Source organism: Leptopilina heterotoma, unplaced genomic scaffold (genome assembly GCF_015476425.1).
Source record: "Leptopilina heterotoma isolate Lh14 unplaced genomic scaffold, ASM1547642v1 Lhet_381, whole genome shotgun sequence".
Lineage (NCBI taxonomy): Eukaryota > Metazoa > Arthropoda > Insecta > Hymenoptera > Figitidae > Leptopilina > Leptopilina heterotoma.
In genome coordinates this window covers 139918-160684 of record NW_025111056.1, presented here as the reverse complement: position 1 = coordinate 160684, position 20767 = coordinate 139918, and the positions used below count along the sequence as shown (strand labels likewise).

General features: G+C 33.0%; 1 protein-coding gene across 1 annotated transcript in view; it reads right to left on the bottom strand.

Moving 5' to 3' along the window:
• Positions 1-1478: 1478 nt before the first annotated feature.
• LOC122505970 (neurobeachin-like) overlaps positions 1479-20767 on the bottom strand; it is a 75298-nt gene continuing 56009 nt past the window's right edge. Inside the window, exon 2 of the mRNA XM_043617888.1 lies at positions 1479-1575. Within this exon, the coding sequence (XP_043473823.1) occupies positions 1528-1575 (48 nt within the window). The 3' untranslated portion in view covers positions 1479-1527. The remainder of the gene's footprint in view (positions 1576-20767) is intronic.

Genomic DNA, 20767 nt, shown 5'->3' with positions numbered 1-20767 from the left:
TTTTCTGTGCTTTTAAAGAAACAATTTCAGTAACAATTTCAGTATATTTTTCTTGTATAGCCAAGAGCAAAACAAGTATTTCTTTATACAGAGAACATATTGGAAAGGAAATTTATACCTTTGAGTCAAGATACATGATTTCTTAAAATTCTCATCATACAAACAGATATAAAGTAAATAAATATTGTCTCAAAATTGGCTTTCGATATTTTCAACAGAGATACTTTTATTGTCTAAGATACTAAAAATGTCTGAAAACTCCTTTGCCAGCGCATACAACAAAAAGCACGTATCAGAAAATGGGGAAAAAGGAAAAATGTCTGAATTATTTATTATATACATCGCTGTAATATAGGAAAGATATTTCCTTGCTTTCAGGGCTTGTTTTAGAATAAAAGGCCAGAATAAATCCCAAAAGACTCTGCTGTTGACAACTGCATGCGGAAGGCGTTATTTCCCTCTTAGAGCTCAACAATGAACAGTTTTCAAAAATTTCTCTGTCTTCCATTGAGATTGAATAATTGGAAGCCCACTTCTAAGCGAATTATGGTAAATTTTTCTATGTGAGCGAAATCTCTGGCGAAACTATTTTCAGTATTTTCAAAAAAAGTTACTGCACTCGGAAATATATGATGCACACTGTTCGCAAGATTCTCCATCTCATTTTGATTAAGATAAAACTAAGATGCTTTGTAAGAACTAGATGACAAGTAGACAAAGACAAAATGAAATACGTGACTCTCGTGAGCTTTACACTTTGTTTGCAATTTTCACTCAGGATTGAAGATGTGAAGTAAGGAGCTGCACTTGTAAAACAAATGGAAGGCAGAAAAGTATCTGACCAGTAGAATAAAATATACTCTACTCATTGCAAATTTTGTACTTTTACTTTCACGCCAACTTTCACCAGGCGAAAACACCATTAAGATGTTAATCTATACAAGCATTAAAAATGCAAAAAGTTTTACAACTTTAAAATTAATTTCATTATGAAATGTTTTTGCATCAAGATATCAAGAACATGGCTTAGTTTACATTTTTATCAAGTTTCCGTGCTAGTTGGAAAAATATTACAAAAGACACGTATTGCATCAAGTAGATTTTTTTCTTTTTTCTTTTATTTACTTCCTAGAAATGTCGGTAGCATATAATGAATTCTAATTTTAAAATGAAACTTCATCTCCTGCAAAAAGTTACTCAACTTAAATTAGGTTTAGCGTTTAGGAAGGAAAATAGAAGAATAATGTAAAATGAAATGAAAATTAATAATGGAAATTGAAATCATCTAATGATTCAATGAAATAAGCGTACCGAAAGAAAAGTTGATAAAAGGATTTTTGAGAATCAAAGAAAAGTCAGGTATATTTGCTTATTTTTATCGTAATTGAATTGAATCGTATATTGAAGTAAAAAACGAACCTTCTCTTTGAATGTAAAAAGAGTTGGAAATAGTGGTGGAAATAGTGGTGGAAATAGTGGTCGATGGCGGGAAGGAGATGGGAGTTAAAAATTGATACAGACATATACTCACAAGTGACTTGAATGAATGCCAAAAGCAGAACAAGAAATACGTACCTGAAACAAAAGATATATATCGTGTTAGATAATGTCAAAAACCATTCTTGAATAATTATATTGATATACATAGTTTCTCAGCTTATTAACAAGAAGCTTATTTAAATTCGAGTCCGGTTTCACAAGCATCTGAATTAATAACTTTTTCAATACGTTTATGGTCAGTTTTGTAACTTTAAATTATATTCTCTCCAAGTACCTTCTTTTAGTTAAAATAACACGCTCAATAAAACTTTGATAACAAACTTTCTTTAAAAATAATAGTCACTGGAAAAGTAACATTCATAACTTTTTTTTCATGAATACAGAATCGCAATGCATTTTTATCAAGTTTGGGTTGCAGCATTTTCCCATGAAAATTCAAATTATTACTTTGAAGAAAAAGAAATTTAAAAGTTGAAAAAAAAGTTTCCCCTCTCCAGCAAATGTCAAGAATGAAGAGATAAAATTGAACGAACTTTCTTTACTTGAGAATTTTACAGCGGCACTTAAAGCAGTAACGCTGGCCTGACAATTGCAACCGTCGGTCCCACTACTTGCCTGACACAAGCGTAGCTCTCACTACTTGCCGCACATAAAACTGTTTTGTTCCACTGGCAGGAACTTGGAGAGTGACTTATCAAATTATCCCTTATATTTTGTCCCTATTCGATAGATTGTCATTCCAAAAGCAAATCATCCAAGTCGAATGTAAGCTACTGTAACTGTAAAAAAGAAATCGCACTTTCAATCTTAGACTTTATGTCATTTATTTATTTTTAAGTTTTTTTCAATTACGTACCTAACAATTTGAAAACAAAAATTTTTAATTTACTCTCCATGTTTAAAAACTTACTTCAGATTCAAAGTATCGATACAAGCCCTATAACTATCCGATAAAGTGTTTCAAGCCAAGTGGTGCACGTCGAGCGATCCTCGATCGACAAATGCTCTTCAAAGTGAAGCATCTCGTTAAAATAATAATTAAAACAATAGAATTTTATAGTTTCATCTCGATTTTTTCATGAAAAGAGATAAAAGAACAAAAATCGACATGTAGTTCAAGTTAATTTGATAAATTGAAATCATTCATACTCTTCAAGTGAGAAGAACAGACACGCTTTATTGAAATTCTCTGTAAATGCGTAAACAAACTAAGAGGTTTAAGATAAAATCTGTTTAAAGGCTTACGCGATTTTCTAAGAGCCTGTAATGTATTCTTTAGCGAAGTAAGCAGGAGATGCAAATCGCAGCAGCTGCTTGTTCGCAACAATTTTACGAGTCTTTTAAACCCCAACCACGCAGTTTATGCCTACTCGAAAGACGCTGCTTAAAACACTCGGTTTGCAAGTGATTCAGTAAATTTCCACGAAAGGGAACAAGTTCTTATTTTCTGCTCAATAGGTATAGAAAGAGTGTTTTACGTAAATCCAGTAAGTGAATGCTTCAATGAAATATGTATTAGTCTATTTAGAAAATTGTAGATGATGTAGAGCTCATGAAACTGAAAACTGACCTGAATGACTGACTACGATTTCTACTTTGCATAAATCGTAAAACTCGTTTTTACACTGTTACTCTTTCTCTATATTGGAAGATATTATTCAATTCCCAATGACAGAGATTTTAACTTGTGGAATACTTGGAAAAACTGTGATTGAATTTGACAACCAAATTAATTAAACGCAATGAATTATTTCTCTTATTATGGATAAATGAATTGTCAGAAAAAAAGAATGAGAACATAAATTAATAGTTATACTCTCTAAAACTGAATCAGTGAAAAATGACTGGAATTTCAGTTATTTTTTACTGATTATCAGTGGAATTTCACTGATTCAGATTTAGAGAGTAGGAAAATCTACTATTCCAAGTTTAATTCTGAAAGTACCTCAGGTGAGAAACCGCACTGCCTTGCTAATGTTTTAGTGGTTCGATCAGAGTATCCAATCCCACTTTACCAAAAAGTAGCAACTTCTTAAAATCTGAATGAGAAGCACTCTATCGAAAAGAAGATTTTCTGTATTCCAAGTAAGAACAAGAGAAAACGATAGGAAAACTGCAAGTGGATCGATTATTATCATAGGAATCGCTTTGCGGAGAAAAGTAAAACATCTTCATTTCAAGTAAAAAATCTAAAGATAATATTAAAATGAATTGCTTAAACTACATTTTATTTCACTAAAAGGACAAAATTGTAGTTTCCTTTTACATAATATTAAATATAGTAAAATAATTTCAAGAGTCTTCATTTAATGAATAAATATAGCGTCTGCTCTGTTAAGTATTTTTCTACGCTTTGCATATATACATAATATAATAGTAAGAACTCTTTATAACTGTCTTTGAAATTAATGGACTGAAATGATAGACGCATAACAAAAGGAAACGAAGAAAAAATGATAAAAACAGAAAAGAAAATCTAGCTCTTTAAATTTCTGGAATTAAATTTATTCCTGACTTATCCATTTCCCTTCTCAACGCATTTCTACCCAACGGGAAGTTGCCAATGTTAACGATTGGTTCAATAATGGGCCATGCTTGGTACCCAATGGTTTTTTCTTGGCAAAACAATTGGCAACCATCATTGGACCACCAATGGTTTAAACTTGGGATGATCACGCTACTGCCAATGATCGGTAGCCAAGCATCGGGCCAATATTAGTTGCCAAGGAATTGCCAAGGAAACAAAATCGATTTTCAAAAGCTTGATTTTTTATTGGCAGCCAACAAAAAACCAAGGTTTTGAAAATTGATTTTTTTTAATTATTAATTAAAATTTATTTTTAAAAAATATATTTTTCAAAAATTTATTTAAAAAAAATATATTTTTTAAAAATATATATTTTTTTAAATTAATAGAACATATTAATTTAATTTGTCACCTCTGGTAAAACAAAGATGAAAGACTGATAAATTCCCTCACTTTATATTTTACAGTGGAGGGATGACTGTGAATGTCTTTGCGAGAGAGGAGCAGGTACTTATATAGAGCCAGTGAAACAGGTCACAAGCGAGAAGAAATCACTAGCATGCACTCTGGCGGCGCTTGTCGGAAGTGGCGCAACGTTGGTTGCCAAGCGCTGTGTCGATAACGTCAGGATATGCATGCGCGCCAGAAAACAGTTCCGACAAGCGCCGCCAGAGTGCATGCTAGTGATTTCTTCTCGCTTGTGACCTGTTTCACTGGCTCTATAAGTACCTGCTCCTCTCTCGCAAAGACATTCACAGTTATCCCTCCACTGTGAGATACGGTGAGGGAATTTTTATCAGTCTTTCACCTTTGTTTTACCAGAGGTGAAAAATTAAATTAATATGTTCTATTAATTTAAAAAAATATATATTTTTGAAAAATATATTTTTTTAAAATAAATTTTTGAAAAATATATTTTTTAAAAATAAATTTTAATTAATAATTTAAAAAAATAAATTTTCAAAACCTTGGTTTTTTGTTGGCTGCTAATAAAAAATCAAGCTTTTGAAAATCGATTTTGTTTCCTTGGCAATTCCTTGGCAACTAATATTGGCCCGATGCTTGGCTACCGATCATTGGCAGTAGCGTGATCATCCCAAGTTTAAACCATTGGTGGTCCAATGATGGTTGCCATTAATGTTCCAATAATGGAACGGAGTTCGCCAAACATAGCCCATTATTGAACCAATCGTTTACTTCCCATTGGGTATCTATTCAGAAAAAGATCTTATTGATTCAATATAAAATGTTTAATTCTTCATATTAGAAAACATTACTTTTAGTAATAAGAATTTTCCCTTCTTCGAATATCGTTTCAGTAACATTTTCCAACTGTTACCTCATTTTATCTTTGTTTATATCTTTATACGAAATGACGAAAAAATAGTAATGTCAATTCTTCCTTTTTACATATTTCGTTGCAGAGGTCTTGCACTCTTGCATAAATAATAATTCATTTCATTTTGAAGAAATTGTAAAGCATAGTAGACGAAGAATAGGTGAGTGCTTCCACCTTAAAAGCTTGAATTCGCATCGGCGCATTCAATATTCCCTCGAAATCGTAGAATAAATTCGTGTATAAAAGTTTGATATCCAAGTTCTGTACCAAGCATAGATAAGAATTCACAATATGTCTCCAAAATTGAATTTTTCGAGTTTAATAAAACAGGAAAAAGAGGAGAAACAATTTCATTTAATATTTCAATAACGAAAAGGGACTACCTAATTGTTTGCTGCATTAATTTTGACTTTAATACACTGACAATAATATAGTACCTATGCGTGTATTTGAGAAGGAACAAATAGAGATGCTCGTTGGAGGGTGCGGAAGTACTGAATGAAATGAAATTAAGGTTTAGTATACAGCGTTAATATTCAAGTTCAAATCTACATTTGTATAGAGGGAGATTTTGATTTCATTCCCTCAGATCTGGGCAATTAGGAGATTTAGCTCACCAATTCAAGTGAGTTTAAATTATTATTGATTGGTTTTTGTTTAGACGAACAATTGGAAAAATTCAATTATTCTGCATAATTAGGTACTTGACATCTCAATGACAGTTGAATGCGAATTACATCAACTTTTCAGTTCCAGATAATTCAAGTCATTATTTAAACAATTTTTCTTCCTATTTGAAGAGACATTCTCAAATCCTGTTGTTATGAAGAACTGAAAGCGAAATTGACTTGGAAAAGTTTTTCTTGAAAAAGTGGAAAACAACTTCTGCGATGACAATTACCAGAATGAAATATGAATAAAAGTAGAAAATTGTTTTTCTCAAACTCAAATTAAAAGAAGGATGAACTGACAATTTGTTTCAACAAATATAATTATATAAATTTATATTACAATATTTTGTCTTGGTAAAAATAAAAGTTTTGCTGCACATAAAGGATTTAGCACAGTCTACAACTATTATTGTACGATGTATCTGACGAAGGATAATATTTGCTCGAAGACAATGTTTACGTTGGAGTACATTTTCCATGTACGAGTTGTTATAGGAATAGAAACTTGACGTTCCATATCTAATAGAGTTCACTTCTTAAGTACCAAACTTTCTCAATTGGTTTTTGAAGCTCGTTATAGTCGCTTCTTCATGTTTTTATTTTCCTTGCTTTCCTTCCAGCTTCCATAGAACGGAGGAACAACTAGCATTTTTTTGTTTACTCCACACGACTTGAGTAGTTTTTTACTATATTTATAATTCAGAAGAATAATTCACTCAGAGTTTTATAAAACAAGGAGAAGATGAAAAGATTTTCTAAAAAACTATTTTTAGTTTCATTAAGAATTTCTATACGTGCATCGACTCAACAAGAATGATGCACTTGATTTCCAATTAAAAGGTTCATCTATTATTTCACTATTATATCTCTTATGTGTAGATCCATCTCTAGTATTCTCTGCTTCATTATAAATTATATTACACCTTCAACTGGGGTATGGAAAGAAAACTTCATTTTCCTTCTCACGTAGCAATCTACTCTTCATGTTCTCAAGAGGCTCACCTGTTATTTTTAAATCTTGTAAACTTATTGTAAAGAGCAATTATCTATGTACCTGTAAAATTGTCAAATTATTATTACCTACATGTCTTGCTAACTGAATATAAAATATTTCTATGAGTATTAGTATTGCAAGCTTGTTTAAAAAATTGTTCAAGTATATAATAAACGACAAAATTGGCTATAACTATGAAAAAGCATTAAGAAACGCCGAAACCTCATTATATGATGATATGAAAGTTATGATCAAAGCAATAAATCTGTTTTGAACCAAGAAGTACTTTTCAATTAAGAAGTAGTTCAACTTAACGGTGCCTCAATAAAAGAAGTGAACTTTTTTAATTAAAGATCTGTTCTGAAAGTTTTCTTCAAGACGGCGACGATGGTGACGTTGGTTGAAGCTATAAAACGTGAAGAAAGAGAGAGAGAGAGAGAGAGTGTGTATGTGTGAAAAAAGTTTGTTATCAATGAAGTCGAGATGACTTCCATATTACGATGATCAAAGTGGACTAATTTTACAAACAGAGCTTCCAAACGTCCAACTTTTCGAACAATTTACTTTCTCCCCCTGCGTGCACAACTCTTTGAATATTATTCTAACCTTGTTCACACAATTTTGGCCCAATCCATAAAGAGTTCATCAATCGAGAATGAAGAACCTTTAGGAACCCTTATAGGAACCCTTATTATATAGGATTAATGTTTTACTGACAAAGACTTGTAAAATATACATCAGTTTAAAATTAAAGTTTTTTTAAAGTCGTTAACCAAGAGAGCAATAATAATTTATGGTAGCAGCTTTAACATGTTTCACAAATTAATGACATCTAAAGTTTGTAGTTTGAGTTCGTGGTAGTTGCAATAGACGGTTTTCATCAATAATTGATTTTACTCGTTGCACTATTCTCTCTCTCTCTCTCTCTCTCTCTCTCTCGTTTCATTTCCTTCCTAGTTTCATCTAGCAGATATGAACGGGATATGAAAGTGCAGAAATACTCCATAATGCGCCTCGTTAATTCCCATTTTGTATACCAGACTTGTCCGTTTCCCTTTCTGTCCTTACCGACTTTAACGATCTTCATTTTCTCTCAGACTACGAGACTCACATTTTTCCTGACTCTTGAATAGAAAATGGTAGTATTTCAAGTATCTCTTGTTTAAAAAAAACTTTACATTTTTTACATTACGCCACCATTAATTTTTCTTTTTATTTTATAAAAATAATAAATTCAATTCACTGAGTATTTTAAAAAATTAAATTAATTAGATTGAATTTATTTTTACCTTCAGTAGAACTTGGCTCAGTATTAACTAGCATTAGAAAAGACGTTCAGAAAATGGACTTAACATTGGTAAATTTGAAGCTTAATTTTAATATGCTTTACCTGCGGAATGAGAACATTAAATTGCTAAGATTTAGAAGGATTATAGATAATGAATTTGAAAATGAATTAGATTAATCCTTATAACGTTATCATGAGAATGACAGTAGAATCAAATTAAAGTCATAAAGTTATTAAAGTTATCCGATGTATCCAATAAAGAAAAAAAATTAATTAGTAGCGATTTAAATTTGATAAGAAAAGTGGTATAAATATGAATTCCTTCAGCAAGTTGTATTTTAGACGAAGCAAAAATTGATGAAATTTTTTCAAGTTCTTAGATTCCCTAAAATAACAATATCCTGAAAAGTTCCAACTCCCCGAGTGAATTTCTTATTAGAAGCAAAAGAAATAAAGAAAATTAAAATATAAAATGAAAGTAAGCAGTTCAAGTTGTGAAATTTTCCAAGAACACACTTGAGCAATCAGAAACTATCCTTTATCATGTTACTATATCTAACCCATTTTCGTGAAATGTCAGGAAACTCGACAGAACCGCGCTACTGCAAGTGACACATAGAAAAACATAAGTATAACGAGGTTATATATGACGCTAAGTCTGCTTGCTTGCGCCTCTTTCAAGCCAACCTTCTCGCAAATTATCACGTAAAAAGAAATATTCTCTGGACCACGTTTCACTGAGACTAATCAAATTTGTTTACTATTTATATTCGCAAAACGTTTTCCGTCTGACGCATATTATACTGTCATACTTTAACTCGAGGTTCAGTTTCAACAAGAAATCAAATAACTGCAATAAGAATAATAATTAGGGTTACAATCAACGGGTTTATTCTCCAATTATTGTAATATATGAAAATAGAAAGACAATAAATTATAATTTGGAACTCTTATTTATGACTATAAAAACGAAGATTGATGGTTTAATCTTTTAATGTCATTAAACTCTTGGCATATTACATACTTATGAAGCATATCAATATTATAAATATACGTGTCGACTGAAATTTTCAAACGTGACACATATCAAAGGATGAATATCAAAAATAGAGGATAATGTATTTTTTAAAAATATTTTTATCATCGATGGCCAAAAAACCAATATTACCAAAGGCAACGCATTGAGTTGCACATAGTATGTATTAAACAAATTCGAAACTTTAATAATTCATAGAAAAATCACATTACCTACTGAGTCGGAATCTTGCATAATGTATAGTAGCTGAAATGAATTTTAAAATTGATGCACGGGTGATTGCATTCGAATATTTGATTACAATGAAACCAAACTCGAATTTAACAAACAGAGAACATGAGCTAGCTCTGTTTAAAAGCAGTTATAGTTCTGATAGAAGAAGAAAAAAGAGAATATGTACCACCTTTTTTACAAGAAATTATATTCTGCAAAGAATAAAAGTTAATAAGAGAAAAGTTGAAATACTTGTATAGTGAAAAAGTATTTTCATTTTATATAGTTGGAATTATTGTCCTGCAGCTGCGAGTTATTTCATCTGGCTGCTTAAGTTGGTGAAATAATGCCGAGCGTAATTGGGAGCAAGACAAAAGAACACAAAATTAGAGACAACCAGCACTTCTTTTGAACGTGTCGCATGTATAATTCGTTATGCTCAAAAGCATATTTTTTCATTATTAATTTTCCTCTCTTCTGTATGAGCCGCTTTTCCATTCTCCCACTTGGTCAATGATAGTGTCGAGCTCATGCAGCAGTGCAGCACACATCGACACCCATGCCACAAGTATTTGCGCGTGTTGCGTATGTTCGCGCGAGTACAATGGAAAAGTGAAGAAAATGAGAGACTCTTTCAAGAGGAAGTTAAGCATCATGAAAAAGCTACCAGGGACTCTCAACCCATTTCACACATTTCGGCCGCACTAATAAATTCGTCGTGGAATTGATAACTGCGATAACTAAATTAATCGTTGAAAGAATGTTATTGTGGAAGTGCTTTTCTGCGAGTAATGCATTTCGATTTCGAGGGAGATATTGGCTGGTGCAGAAATTCGATAGAATGGACAAGTGAATTTAAAAGCCCGGCTTGAGAGTCGCTGCGATAAAGGGAACGTAACGCAGGTGGTTAGATCAAAGAAGCGGCTTCTCCCGCTTCACACCCTCGCCGCGCTTTGCCTAGCTCAGACAACCACCAACAGCTTTTCACGACACCTACGGACACTCTATCGGTACTCGAAATCTCTGGAGGGCGACTCGGCATATTCCACATACACATACACGCCCGATTCCTGCAACAATCCAATCTTTGTGGAAATCTGCTCTACCCCGGGGACAGAACCGCGGCCAGAAAGCGCTCGCATGGATCGCTTCAAGGCCCCAATGTCGTGGACGAGCCGACGAGAAAAACAAAAAAAACAAAAATTTACCACATGCGCCAAAGAAATCCCTCGTCGCCTTGCCTTATTTTCTAAAGAACTGCATAAAACCCATCGACATTTCAAACTATTCTTCATGCAAGGAAAATTTCGAAAATTTATTTTCCACTCTGCGAGATCAAACATCCTGAAATTCAATTCTAATAAGCGATAATATTTTATTTTGTCCAGTTTTTGAAACGACAAAGGAGAATGGAAAAATATCCGCAGAACAGAAAACACGAATAATAAAGATACATTGTTGCAAATAAATTGAGGAGAAATCCAGCACAGTTCGAAATACTATTTGTCTGAATAGTTGAACTATAAAAAAGGAAAAAAATTGTCAATTAGCGTGGGCAATTTTCGCAAGTAGCGCTTATTTATACATAGAGTATGCCTCTGAATAGAAGCAGATTGCAAGGTCTAGTGATTCGCCTGTTTGTTGTTTACGTGACAATTACCAAAGGTTTGTAAGCATATTGTTGCTTTGAAAATAAATGGAAATGATTCAAGATTCACCGCAAGGGAAAATGAAAATCATTCAATTTAAGGGCACAACAATGCCTCTAGTTAGGCAATGTTCCCATAATTGAGTGTATTGCAATTTAAAAAATTTTCATTTTCCAATGAGAACAACACAGAGAAATGGACCTTTGTCGCAGTAATTTTTGTTTACTCTTGAAGAGAACGAATATAGAAAACCAATATAGAAGCATATTTTAAGTTTTCTTCGACAATCGACAAGTGAGAGTGATAACAAATAATATTTGTCTTGTGGGATATTTCTGACATGAGATAATGACAACAACTTTGAAAGCATGTTGAAGCATTAATGGTTGCACAAAGTTTTCCACCATACTCGCAAGACAACGAGGGCCTTGCAACTCTCCAAGAGCCCTTGAAGACTCAACTCAGGTATGAAAAAGCACTTTGACGGCAGTTAATAAACACTTGGAACGGATGAATCTGCCTAATTTCGTCGAAATTTCGATGACGGCACTCCAGCGCCAAACAAGGCAAAACACAGGCCGTTATTAATTTTACGCTCAAGCAAATAAAAGAGATTACAGATTTCGCGCGGCTGAATGATAATTAAAATATGCATGAAGGTTTTCAAAAGCTTAGCATTGATAATGGTTGATAATGGTGGTGATTTTTTCCACGAAAAAATAACAGTCCTCTGCAGATACAAAAATCGCTAGTAAAAAATGAATTGTGTTTGCAATGTGTTTTGAATAGATAGGTCAATGGAAATCGATTGATCCTTTCAGTTGGAGTGACAAATTGGTGCGCTGCTCGCGCTAGGTTCGTCGTTTCGCCAGTATCTTGATCGCGTAATTTGTCCAGGCGCATTTAGGTTTCAATGGGGATTCCAAACAAGCTGGTTTACATATGCGCGATGAAGAAGAGAGATCGTGTGGAAACAATGGATCGCATTCCAAATGCAGAGTATGAAATACGCCTTGCCACAACGTCAACCAGCCGCAGCGAGCATGAAATACCAATGGGAAACGCTTCAGGGAAAAGCTCTATTTGAAACGTGAATAATTATCGACTGCGAGTTGGGGCCGCTGACCAAAGCGCCGCGATACAACAAGCCAATGTGCTTCATTTCAAAGCGAACACAAAAGACGCGTGTTAATAATAATAATAATATGAAAAACCCCCGAACGCCACGTTTAATTCCGTTGTTTAAAGAGACCTCGCTGCTGATTTTGCAAACACCCTCATGTGTTTCATGCGTCAAAAAATTATTCACATAATGCCTTTTTATTATAAATACATGGATTGTCAAACAATAATGTTTTTCTCGAATTTTCATCTCTGATAAATTCCCCGTGTGTACAAGTGAACCTCATTCAAATTAGGGCCAAGCGAGTTGTATGTCTTGTGTATGTTTACAACATGACTCCTATTCTCTAACTCTCAATTAGTAACAGTTTTGTAGAAAACTGTAAAGTAGAAAGCTGCTAATTCATGTAGTAAGTCGTATTTTTTACTATTTCTAAAAGGAAAAATGTACTTTAGATATTCGATTTTTTGCCGAGCAACCAGACAGAAAGAATTAGTAGAGGAGCATTTTTCTTGCAGCGCGTGCAAAGGCGATTAAAAGCCACTTTTACAAAGCTCATGTGTTTGCTGCATCCTTCTGTGTGTGTGTGTGTGTGCTCGTGCAAAATAAAATCTTAAATTTCACTACTTTACCGAAGATGAAGCTTCTATCTTCTAAGAAAAAATCATTTATTCAATATAGGGTTTGTAATTGTATTTACTAGCAAAAATTACAATCATTAGTATATGTAATTATTATTTGAATAATAATGATGTCGTTCTAAACCACTTTTTGGACTCGAATTTAAGATATTCAAAGTAAAAAATTAAGATTAATTACGAATATGACTTGAAATACACAAAACAATTACGATCAATATCGTAAATTGAAGAGACAGTATTTAATTATTATTAATTGTAATGGAAAGTATATTTTCTCTTGAACGTACTTCGGATCATTATTGAGTAGTGTGCTTTTAGAATATTCAATGCACCACATATTGATCCGCAAGCCTTTTGAACGTGTCCTACCATTTTGAATTTGAAAAATTTAATCAAGGTTTAATTAGGAATTTCTAATATGCGATCTCCAATGCATACAGTTTTAGGAATTTAACTAGTTATTTTTTTACTTTGTCCAGCTTGCAAATAATTAACACTAAAAATCCAAACCCCATGTTCTTCCAAAGGTATGTTGGAATTTGCCTGTTTACCGATTTACTTTGCACGAGTGGAAAGTTGGCTGATGTGCATAGCGGGAATTCACTAGTAATATAATAAGTTAATTCGCTGGTATAATTATCACCTTTAAATTCTCTCATCGTGTTCCCTCTCACGCGCAGTGTTTTATAGCAGAAGCCGACTGGGGCAGCCCCTGGGCGTCGACCAAGTTTTTTCAACTTGTTAGCCTTACTAACTTCTCCAGGAGTTGAAGAACAGAGTGCAAGTTTTTGCGGATAAATTTCCAACAGTGCTCAAGTTCCACTTACCGCTACCACCTCCTCGATAACACTCAGCAGCTAGTTAATCCCGTGGTTAAGCAGAGCCAGCGTGACAGATTTCCCTGATACGAATCCGAAGCAATTCCAAGACTAATGCTTAAACTTTTCTATTTTATCGGGCTTTTAAAATATGCCCATTGTAATCATTGTAATTAATTGCTGCTAGAAATTAGATCTCATCTTCTTTGGAACTTGAGTAAAAGCGTGGAAAACATTTTATCATAATATTAAAATATTGACAATGTCAAATGTTTTCAAAAGTTAAGTCAGGAATTTTTTCCCACGATAAAAAATGGCAATTCCTCTCGCACCGATAAATGGAGATTTTTAATTAAAATTTGGTGTTTGTAAAATGGCTTTTTCTTAATTGAGCACCGATGGGTAACAGCCTGTGTCCACGCAGATGCATTAACCTGTAATTTACATGCACACAACCGACACGTTTACTCAGAGATGATAATACACACACGACTAATAATCAATGCGATTAAGACGTTCCCTGTCTAATTGCCATGTAACAACGTGCCCAGGCTAATTGTCCTTTTTCCTAGGTTCATAGAGAGATAAAATAGAGATAAAATGACCCTATCGATAAATTGATCACAAAAGCGCCCGGTAATTCATTTCCGGAGTGCTAGTTTATAATTAGGTAAATCAAGCAATTGTTTATAACTGTATATATTTGTAAATCGAAAACCAATTTCGCAGAGAGCTTGCAGCACGTTCAATTAATTAAATCTGCTATTACTGATGTCTCATTTAAAATAGTTGGAGATGGGATAGTGGGTTTCTGAAGAGGACAGCGTAAAATCCGCGTAATATCTCATCCAATTACGAAACAATTGCAAGTTGAACCACGTGCTCGTTTACTGTCGGTCCTGGCTGTTCGATTTTAGTTAGTAACCAGCAAACTTTGCCATCACGAACGGTGGACATGTATGTCGAGTGGAGTTCAGTTGTGCTACAATTTAATCGCTTACTTCGTTAATTTTCAATCAATTAGCTATCCGTGTTAATATATCGAATGTAATCGGAGATAATCGTATCAAAATAATATAATTACGGGGGAAATTTATTTATTTCAAGTCTAAAAAGCGATGCGCCTTAGTGTGCGCACTATATTGATTGACCACTTGTTCTGCATTTTGCGAATGCATTTTCAACAGGCAAAAAATAAACTAATGCATCGCACATAGCGGGCAGGCCAACTAATTATTCTCCACCTCTCCGATTGGATAAACGACTCTATTCGCTTGCCAGTGAATGTAATTAATTGCATTCGTACTCGACAATGGAACAGTATTGAAAGAATTTACTATTTACGTCGGTTCTCTATGAAAAAGAAAGAAACTGGACAATCCAAATTTATTATGCATATAATGGAATTTAAACGTAGCGAATAAACGATTCTTCAAAAATTAAAGCTCACTCTTTTCATTACACTATACCGCAGTGTCAAAATTCATATCTTAACCAGCGAGTTAGTTGGCGAATAGTATTTTCAATTTTCCTTGCTTATATTGACGAGTTATTCAACAAAATACAACCCATTTTTATCAATTAATAAAGACTTTTTAGTCACTCTCGGGATAAAGTAATCCTTTGTCACTCTCCCAGAAATCTAATTAATTTAAATCTTATTACCTACTTTATAAACAAAAATGAGTTAAGAATTTATAATTGAAATTAAATTCAAAATTACCCATTAAATGCATTATTATGCAAATAAATTAAATTCACATTAGAAAGTGATATTGGTTTAAAGAAATGTTGACTGAAAAGAAAAAATAATATGTATAATAATCACTTTATAATTAATTGCTTAATGAAATTTTAATTTTTTTTTAAATCCATCTCAGCAATAAAACAGGAGAAAATATACACAGAAAAAAATCTTTTCCTGGAACAGCTGCAAATTTAACTGCATTAGCAAAATTTTTAGTTGTTTCAATAAATACTTTCTCTATTTTAGAGAAACTTATCGTTGTTCCAGGTGAAAAATTTTTCCACGTATAAACAATACATATGTATAAAAAATCATCTTCCCTCAAATGCAATTTCCAGAAATATTAAAAATATTACTTGTTTCTACTCAGGTTTTCATCACCTACGGTATTATAATGCCAAGCAAGTTGATGAAACAAAAGATTTTTTTACCTATATTGAAATAATGAATTAGTTTTAAAATGATAAGAGAGATAAAGTGAATGAAATTATGATAAATTAGTAAAGAGATAAAGGCTGGATTTTATAGAAAAAGAAGAAGAAGAAAAAGAAGAGAATAGAGCTTAGCCATTAGTGTTAGTTTTTTTCGCTTTTCTTGAAATCGCCATGAGAAATTATCTTTTCACATCTTTTAAAATAGCAATTAAGCTCACGTGTATATATATGCTTCATGATTCTAAACGTAGTAAAAGAAGAGTTTTTATCATAAGCCTGATTTATTTTGAATTTTTAAAAATTTACATACCCACGGATTTGATATTTTCCTAAAAAATCCAATTCAGATAAAAAGCATGTTTCTAACTGTTGCTTTGTATTTAAAGTTTTAAACTTATGGAGTTGATTAAAACGTGCACACGTTTATATGCATGAACGTGCATATCCATAATTCCAACACCAAAGGTCAATATTTGCATGGGTTGTAAAGGGATTTAATTCGTAAGGATTTAATTTCTAAAACAAATACACTTTGATTTAATACTTTCTGTAAGCGTCCAATAGACATACAACCTCTGAGTGATTGTGTGGAAAATAAAATAAACCACATTTTGGTTCATTATTGAAGCTTAGCGTTTTCGATTAATTAGCATGAAAGGGTAACTTTTAACGGACGACAAGCTTGCAATTCTATGATTAAATGTTCATAGCTATTTACAATGAGCTTTTCTGTATAGTTTAGATATTTTCAAGTGCGACGAACCGGCACGCGCAACCATATAATTTATTCATGACGAGACATGGCACACACATAGAATATTTATGACCAAGAAGAATCGTTCACGTGACCAAAATTCCAATTTTTTTCTCAACAGTTAAAGTATCAAAAGATGCTTGAAAAATATGTTTATTCAGCAGCAGTGTGTCATTTATCACGCTAATAACGAAATTCAGTATATTGCGCAATTATATAGGAGTACGCAGGTAACGTGATTTTTTAAATTTCTCAACGAGGAATATTCCAAGGAAACTAATTTTAAGGGTGCGTCCGAGTTGTGGAAGTATCTATGTGAATTGGTTTATTCAGTTTGTATCTTATTTGGAAATTTGAATTACCTTGAAAAATTCATATTTGTAAATTATAAGAAGAAAGACGTAAGAAGTAAGATTTCTATTTAGGCAAAAGAGTAGTTTTATATGGAAATGAAGTGTAAGAGAGCATAAGTAAACATATAATCTTCACCACGATTAATAAAAAAGGAAAACTCGCCTTCATGTTTACAAACAAGAATATGTTTTGTCAAGATGTCTCCATTGGTGTCTTAAGCAAAGTTTGTACTTAAGATAGAATCCCAAACTTTCGAGATATGTAACATTGAGAAGCATACACGCTGCAATATACATCGACTTCCTAAGTACTTTATGCATTAAGGAAACTTCAGGCAAATCTTCAAGTCAGTTAATAAATTAGGGTGCGACATTGGCTAGAGACGAAAACTTTTTTAATTGTTGCAACTATCGAAAAAATACGTAAAATATGTAAAAAATGTTTATATTCCTCGTAGAAACTCGTCAGCAACAATAGAATGGTCCAAGAGGCTCGAATTATGTGCCATTTTCTCTCCAGAGTTATGCGGTATAAATTGAAAAATAGAATCTATAATAATTTATTATTATATACAACTCAGAAGTCTGTTTTAAAATCAACTTGGATAAGGTATATAGTAAATATAAATTCCAATCGCATTTTACCAAAGATGAACTAGTCGATGAGCTTTCAACTTTCAGAAGATTAAAACTTTTTCCATGAATAGCAGCGTCGCATATTCGCTGTAGAGGAAAGCCGACGAGTTTTTTCAACGAAGAAACTTGCTCACTCATTTGCTTTTTTCTGAAAAACTTGGTTTTTTTATTTCACAAGGCATGCAGAGAATAAGAGAATTTTTGTCAACTACCCAAGTCGAAATTTAAGCCCTACTTTGAACCTTAATTGTGGGTTTTTATTTAGATTTTAGCAAGGAGGTTGTGACTGTAATATATATAGATTTAGACCCTACTAATTAGTTAAAAATTACTAATTATTAGGAAGTAAATAACTTGAAAAATAGTCAAATTTCACTAATTGAATTAGTTACCGAAAATTACAGTTAGTTCGACTTAAACTACAGTAAATTTAACTAATAGTTAGTTTTTAGTACCTAATTGCTCCATTATATAGTTACAGAAACTATGCAAAATATTACAATTATTTCCCAACTAACGCCTTTTTTATCTCGTGTAATTTAAAATTAAAAGAAGAATAAAATGATTCTTGCCAAAACGCTAACATTCCGCTAACATTTTAAGGTCCATTAAGATAATAAAATCTCAGGTGTTTACTTTGGAAGGCATTTACTAAAATTATGGTTGATTACTGACATAAATTACTTTCCTCATTAAAATCCGACAACATGAAATGCAGATTTAATTAGCAATTAACTAAAGTTTTGTCTACTCCTTAAATTAATGGATTCCTTGTTAAGTATACATAAGAATTTTATTGCAAGTTACCTGCAATGTAAGAATAAAGAAAGATGCAAATTAAGGTGCAAACATGCAAAGAATCCAATGTACAACCAAATTGAAATTGCAATTCTTCTGTAAAAAGAAGCAAGGAAGAAAGTTATTGCTATATCGTAAATTTAGCTATACTGCCATTAGTCGATGTGAATTTATCATTATTTTATAATAATAATCCAAGATTTGATGTGAAGCAAAATGGCATTTTATTTGAAAGCAGCACAATGTTTTAGCAGGAGTGGCACAACATGTACCCATGAAATGTTCCTCTTCGTAACAAATGAATAATTACCACGAGAGTTCCACTCCTCTGCTTCTCGTGGTTTTGGTAGGTTGTAAAATTGAATTCAAGCCCGCAGACCACGCATTAGTCGCCACACTGGTAAAGGATTAAAAACTTTTATTACTCATGTATTTACATGTTTCGCAAATTTCCGGCTCGTAGTTTATTCGTTTAATAAAAAATACAATTCGAGGAACATTTAACGTTATATTGCGATAAAACTTTTCGGATGTAGGGGAAAAAATACTTGGCAAATATTTGAATTGAAATTGTTTTTCGATCAAACCTGTATCCTGTAGGTACTTCTACAAGAGAATAAAGGTCAGAATAGTGGAGGCGTACGTTATTATGTAGCTTTGCTATTGAAGCTCTTAATTTAATTTCTGTTTGATTTGAGAAACGTTGTAGACATAGATCGGTTGAATTTCACAACGGAATGTGCACGTATATTATTAATTGGTGGTGTGGAAATTTAATTTAAAAAGCATGATGAATAAGAAAATTTCTTTTATTAAAGGAAGCAGGTAAGTTCTGAGAATGCTCGACCTCTTTGTTCTAGGAAAGCGGTGTGCTGTGCGGTGGTTCAAGCTCGTGTCATAATTAGTCATAATTAGTAGGGCACGTTAATGAAGCTTAATAGTTGGATATCGTAGGGAGAGATGGAGCAATTTTGAAAGTTGCACTGAAACTTCTGGAATTGTGGTATGCAATTTAAGGTCTCTCGTTTAATATGGTGATCACTTGCGAAACGAACCGCTTTTTAAGTCTTTATACAGTAGATTATGGTAAGAACTAAGAACATTCAACGTCATAGTTACCCGCAGTTAACACACACAGAAGATTAGAAAGCATTTCAACCCGTTTTCAGTCTACTTTAGTCTTGCATCACTTGAAAAAGTTGAAAATCAATTGAAAAGAAGAAACTTATTATTAATCTTCTTAATCGCAACGCCTCTTTAAATGCAAAACATTATAATGTTTAGTTGTCGCAGTTTACCGCCTGCATTTTCAGCTCTCCTCTTTAAGAGGCACAAATATAGTGGAAGCGATAAAATAATATTTATGTTACCACGGAAAAGAAGGATAAACAGCAGTGATTTCCGCTTTCTCGGAAAAGAGCTGGAACTAGAATTACGAGGTTGTTACGCGTCCCCGGAGGGGGCGGGACACAGACAAACTGACAAACGTACGTTCGAGAAAAGCAAAAGGATGAAAGCAAAAGGCGAAAAGGGAAAAAAGAGACTCGAGGGATGAAAGCTGGGGTCGTTAGTGGAATTATGAGGTCACAGAATAGTCTTAGAATTCTTCGACAGTACTGTCGAGTCGCGTCGAGTCGAGTCGGTTTTGCTCCAGTGTATATCTCAGCTCAGTGTAATCATACAAAAAAGGAAGTAGATAAAAGAAGAATCCAATCAAATAAAGGAAAGGAAGAAAAAACATCCCCGTGCATGGCGAGGCGGTTCGACAATATCAGAAAAGTGAAATTGAGCGAGTTTACAGGTGGACTAGATTATTGGACTTTCTCTCTCAAGCTTCAATTTGTCTTAATCATCCATGTTCGGATGTTCGGAACTTGATTTCCACTGGGACCGGCGCTGATCCTTCACTGAGATACAAAGTGAATGAGGTCGTGGATCGCCACAGAACCTAGAACATCATTTACTTTCATCCTTTATTATCGATCTTCAACCTTTTACATCTATAATGTTTCATTTCCCAGCGAAAAATAGTACTTGCGATTCAAATAATCGACTAGGTACTTGACTTTCATAACAAATAAATTTCACCTCAATCGCAAAGGATTTTTATTTCAAACAAATAACATTTAACTCATAGGAATAAAACATTTGTTTAATCACACAATCAAGACAACTAATTATTTATCGAAATAAAATGTTTTGTTGGAAAAATCGCCAAATATTAAACAATATATTTTGTGTTTCGT